Source organism: Scylla paramamosain, chromosome 37 (genome assembly GCF_035594125.1).
Source record: "Scylla paramamosain isolate STU-SP2022 chromosome 37, ASM3559412v1, whole genome shotgun sequence".
NCBI classification, from domain to species: domain Eukaryota; kingdom Metazoa; phylum Arthropoda; class Malacostraca; order Decapoda; family Portunidae; genus Scylla; species Scylla paramamosain.
The window spans coordinates 5533930-5540000 of NC_087187.1; the positions used below are offsets into that span (position 1 = coordinate 5533930).

At 37.5% G+C, this 6071-nt stretch overlaps 1 protein-coding gene across 1 annotated transcript in view; it reads left to right on the plus strand.

Moving 5' to 3' along the window:
- The first annotated feature begins 3519 nt into the window (after nt 1-3519).
- Nucleotides 3520-6071, plus strand: part of LOC135091422 (leucine-rich repeats and immunoglobulin-like domains protein 3) — a 34234-nt gene continuing 31682 nt past the window's right edge. The window contains exon 1 of the mRNA XM_063989063.1: nt 3520-3922. Within this exon, the coding sequence (XP_063845133.1) occupies nt 3744-3922 (179 nt within the window). The 5' untranslated portion in view covers nt 3520-3743. The remainder of the gene's footprint in view (nt 3923-6071) is intronic.

Consider the following 6071-nt stretch of genomic DNA (forward strand, 5'->3'; position numbering starts at 1 on the left):
TTTCTTCCTCCTCCTCCTTCTCCTCCATCTATAACAGCAGCAGTAACAACAACAACAATAACTACTACTACTACTACTACTATTAGTAGTACTACTACTGCTGCTGCTGCTGCTGCTGCTGCTGTTAATTATAAAGTAAAAAAAAAAAAATGTCGGAACCTTGACACGATTAAAGCCACTGAAAACATCCGTTTTGTATTTACAATGATAATAAAAAAAAACATTTAAAATAATATTAACGCATTTTTAGAAAAAAAAAAAACAGGAATAAACAAATAAAAGGTTTAAAATTTTTGAAATCTTGACACGATTAAAAATTATTCTAAAGTCCACAAGTTAAATTTAACAGGAATGAAAACATTTTAAAATAAAAAAAATCTTGAGCTGGTTAGAAGCTGAAACAAAAAAATAATAAAATAGATAAATAAAACGTAAAAAAAATACACTTTTAACAGGATCATAAATCGCTAATACTCTCTCTCTCTCTCTCTCTCTCTCTCTCTCTCTCTCTCTCTCTCTCTCTCTCTCTCTCTCTCTCTCTCTCTGTGTGGCCAATGCCCAAGGCAGCACATATTTAACATATTTAACTTAACAGGAATAAAAAAAAATAATAAATAAATCATGAGTATTTTTAAAGCATCAAAAACTGAATTAGAAGCTGAAAAAAAAAAAATCACTGAAAAGGTTCTGAAAAAATGCTCCGAGAAAAACGAGTCATTTATATATAAACAACTGCAAAATCACAACGTTTCACTTAACTGAAATAAAAAAAAAACGTTTAAAAATAACTTAAACATTTTTAGAACCAATAAAAACTTATTTACATAGAAGCCAAAATAAACAAGTTATATAAAAAAAAAAGTAAACCAGAATCTGGCGAGGCTCTGATAAATCCATCATGGCGGCCACAGCAAGCTCAGTAGAGAACGTGGCTGCCGCTCTCTCACTCATTATTTGGAATTATTTTAGATGTTATTTATTTATTTTCAGAATTAATTTTAGCCGTGTGTGTGTGTGTGTGTATCAGTACTCTCAGACTGATTACCCTATCCTCCTTCTCTACCCCCCACCTGCTTCTGTCTCCCCTCTCCCTGCCAGGATCACCCGACTCAGCCCCTCTTCTTACTCTTCCCTACCTGCGTGCGTGTGTGTGTGCGTGTGTGTGTGTGTGTGTGTGTGTGTGTGTGTGTGTGTGTGTGTGTGTGTGTTTTCCTGTTTGTCTCTGTTCACATATGCCCTAATTAAGGACACTAACCTAACCTGAGTACCATAATCTCTAAGGACACAAACGTAACTGGAGACACTGTTCATATTGCGGTAAAAAAGCCGTGCAGACACAAACTCCATCGATGATTCGTCTTGCAAGAGTAATTTCGTAGTAATGTTCCACTAATTTGTGGTATTCACACTTATACCACCTGGTGACGATAGCAGCTGTGCTCAGACTGAGGTGCCTGAACTGGTTCCCGCCAGTGTACAGCGTGACGTGCTGCCTTGGCATTGGCCGGAAAGAGAGAGAGAGAGAGAGAGAGAGAGAGAGAGAGAGAGAGAGAGAGAGAGAGAGAATTAGCGATAACACACACACACACACACACACACATTTTTTTTTTAAACCTATACTCCCATAATGACAATAAAAGCAAGCTGAAAAGTACACAAATATGACAAAATATGCGTAAAGAAATACGCTGAATTTAATGAAGCAAATTGCAGTTATAAGCAAATTTTATTACTGAAAACATAAGCTAAATATTTCATACCTATTTTCTCAAAACAAAAATACTCAACAAAATAAACCAAAATATTACTGCAGACCCAAAAAAATAAATAAATAAATAAAAAAAAAAAAAAAATGCGGCAAACTTTATGATATATATTAAACATGTAAGCAAACTGTATTAGACTGGCTGTCTCACAAGGTGGCGATATCCTTCTGTGATTGGCAGGTGAAGTATAGGAACACACACACACACGCACACACACATATACGCTCTCTCTCTCTCTCTCTCTCTCTCTCTCTCTCTCTCTCTCTCTCTCTCTCTCTCTCTCTCTCTCTCATAAACACACCTTTAATATCACTAAGTTTCTTACAAAATTATACAGTGTAACTTATCGCAAACACCATTATACGGAGCAAAAGGTCTCTTGTTTGTTATTCGTGTGTGTGTGTGTGTGTGTGTGTGTGTGTGTGTGTGTGTGTGTGTTGCACCTCATTACTTCACTCTTTCCTACATTTTAACCTTCATTTATTACACACCTGCACAAACTCCTCTGCCGGCCTAGTTAATTTCTCTGCATCTGCCACCAAAGCTGTGTCATCTGCAAACTCAACAGCCTATGCTTCTACCAGACCCAGTCCTCTATCCAGCATCTTGGCATTACCTTCTCTCCCCTCACTAGCCATACGGATGTGACGTAGCCGCGGTGACAGTACACATTACAAGCATTACACATTCTTGACGTAAGCCCACCTTGACCGGAAACCATTTACGTGTGTTGTTTCCTACCGTGACGCATGCTCTGCTCTTCTCTTTAAACATTTTTCACCCCTTTTAACAATCTATCACCTATATCTAATAACATCATACATTATTTCCCTATCAATTTTGCCACATGCCTTCTCTATATCCATGAAAAACACAGAATACTTCTTTACCTACTACTACTACTACTATACTATTACTACTACTACCACTATTACTACTACTACTACTGCTACTCTACTTCTGTTACTTCTGCTGCCATCATCATCATCATCATTATCATCATCGATCATTATCATTTCAGTCATCACCCTCATCACTGGTATCAGTGTTATTGACGTTACCATTATTATTATTGTTATTGTCGTTTTGAAATCTGATAAAAAGTCGTAATTGTAAGGTAAGGATGCCAAGGGTCTCATCTCCTCAACCAATCACCAGGAAGGAGAGGATATCCACCAGCCAATCAGCGCGCTTCTATCCATGCAGAGTTGCTAAATCCGTGACTCTATCAGAGAAGATCGCAAAATTCACTACTATTACTATTACATCTAAAACCTTTTCTTTTTGCTACTCTAAGTTATGAAACAAAGAAAATGATTTATGTGTAGGATGTTTTTATCATTGTTCTTATTTAATAACTGTTTTTTTTCCTTATCTTTAATAATAAAAGCCTCATTTGGTGACCTGGGATTAGTTTAGCTGACTTGACCTGACTTTGGGATGAGAAAGAATAAATAGAATGCTAAAAGAGGAATTAGAGAAAAGAGACCTTTTGTTATTTGGCCATTTACCTGATCGCTATATTAACAGACGTATGGCTAAATATTCCTGTCATTATTTAGCCTTTCCTGACTTTCAATAAGGACACAAATAAGATGAAAAGGGTGGGAGAATAATAGGGAAGTACTAAAGAAGGGATTGGTGGATTATCTACGTGTATTTACTGAAATTTTAAATATTTTGAGGTGGGATTTCTAACTCCGTCACTTGAGAAGCAACGACATGGCAACTCAAGCTTCCCTGTATCCCTTGGAGTCACTTAGTGTGTGAATGGCAGCGAGACGGGGAGGACGTGTCGACTTCACCTCCCGGACTATTACGTTACATATGACAAATTTTTCGAGTACGCGAATTTAACGAAAGTGAACGACAAGTGCACGCCGCGAGCCACGAACGGGGACGTGTAGGAGTACTGGAGTCGCCTCGTAGCCAGGAATATGAGGTGATAAAGGGGCAGATTGCATTGTTGTCCTTGAGATGGCGAAGCTTGAAGGGCAGCCATGGGTGAAGGCCCCTATTATTTTCCTATTTGCGGCCCTCCACCTGTGTTCCGCCGGCTGCCCCTCCGTCTGCAACTGCCTAGGGGCCATCGTCGACTGCTCCAGCATGGGCATCAAGAAAGTCCCCAGGGATTTGCCGGAATGGGTGGAAGAACTGTAAGTGCTGGCCGTGTTTTTAGTGATGGTGATGTCTGCTGAGGGTTGGGCGTGAAATTGGGCGGGTTTTTCGCTCCGATTGGGCGGTTTCTTTCTGGTTAATTTTGATGGTTTTTGTGGCTTATTTCCGGTTTTTATTTTCAAGGGGAGATGAGAGTGGCTTGGTTTCTTGTGTAATTGGGCGGGTTTTTGTGTCCCCATTACGATTTTTTTTTTGGGGGGTAATTTTGGGCGGTTTTTATTTTTATTTTTTTTTTTGTATGGGTATAATTTGTGTGAAGGGTGACTGTTATATTTTGTGTGTGTGTGTGTGTGTATGTGTGTGTGTGTGTGTGTGTGTGTAAAATTTCGCATCTTCAAATACTAGATTGCTATTAGTCGCTTTGCGTTTAGGCACATTATTCACACACACACACACACACACACACACACACACACACACACACACACACACACACCGTAAATTATTATTGTTAGGCTTGTATATAATGGATTCCACTGGTCTGTTGCTTTATTTGGAAAACTGAATCCCTGCACACACTTATGTCTCCTTTCTTTGAGTCTGTGTGTGTGTGTGTGTGTGTGTGTGTTAGGAGGAGTGTTTGGACGAGAGAGAGGCTGTTTGGATCCCATGACAAAACAGAGAGAGAGAGAGAGAGAGCGAGCGATTTTGAACTATTGTGTCATTCCATAACCTGATTCTCTCTCTCTCTCTCTCTCTCTCTCTCTCTCTCTCTCTCTCTCTCTCTCTCTCTCTCTCGGAGAATCACAGAATAAATGTAAATAAATAGAAGGAAGTAAATTAATGCAAACTTTCATTAGTATGCGTATATATATATTTTACGATTCCTGTAAGCATATCTATTAAATTGTAAGTGTATATATGTTTTTTTTTTTTTGTCTCTTTTTATCAAGTATTATTAATGTATTGTTTTGGTTTTATTTGTTCGTGTCTTTTTCAACTTTTTTTTTTACTTTCATCTTTTTTTTTTTTTTTGTCTTGTTCCGTTTTTTTCTTTTTCTTTTCTATTATTGTATATATTTTTTTTTATCCTTCGTGTTTTTTTTTTACTTTCATCTCGTTTTTTTTTTTATTTTTGTCTTGTTCCGTTTTTTTCTTTTTCTTTTCTATTCTTGTATATATATATTTTTTTTATCCTTTCGTGTTTTTTTCTTCTATTGTGTGTATATTTCTCAGTTTTCATAAGTTGTTATCCTTTTCTGTTTTGTTTATTTTCCTGTTCATATATTTCTTTCTCCCTTTCATTTTTTTTTCTTTCGTTTTTCCTCTTCTCTTCCATCCATTCATTCATCTCCCTTTCTTTTCCATTAACATTAACTTCTCATTGCTTACATTTTTATTCATCATTTCATCTTTTTTTTCAATATTTTCTTATCTTAATGTTGATTTTGTCTTAACATTTCATTCATTCAATCATTCATTCATTCATTCATTCATTCATTCATACCTGGTGTAATGTCTTCGTTTCTTTGTGTGTGTGTGTGTGTGTGTGTGTGTCACGCTGGAGCGAAGGAAGGAAGTGTTGTGACGTCAGCCGTAGTATGGAAAGTCCTGTTTCATTGAGTTAATGGGTGTTTTCCGCTTTTTGTTTCATTTTCTTTCCCACTTTGATTGCATTGATATTTCCTTTTCTTCTTCTTCTTCTTCTTCTTCTTCATCTGTATTATTATTATTATTATTATTATTATTATTATTATTATTATTATTATTATTATTTCTTATTAGCCTTTAATTTCTTGATTATCTTAAATTTTACGTTGTACTCTGTGTGTGTGTGTGTGTGTGTGTGTGTGTGTGTGTGTGTGTGTGTGTGTGTGTTTATTACTCCAGTGTCCTCTTCCTCTTTCTCCTCCTCCTCCTCCTCCTCCTCCTCCTCCTCCTCCTCCTCCTCCTCCTCCTCCTCCTCCTCCTCCTCCTCCTCCTCCTCCTCCTTACTACTACAACTATACTACTGCTGCTGCTGCTGCTGCTGCTGCTGCTGCTGCTGCTGCTGCTGCTGCTGCTACTACTACTACTACTACTACTACTACTACTACTACTGTGTAATAGTAAATGCAATGAAATGTGTGTGTGTGTGTGTGTGTGTGTGTGTGTGTGTGTGTGTGTGTGTGTGAGAAGGAGAGAGAG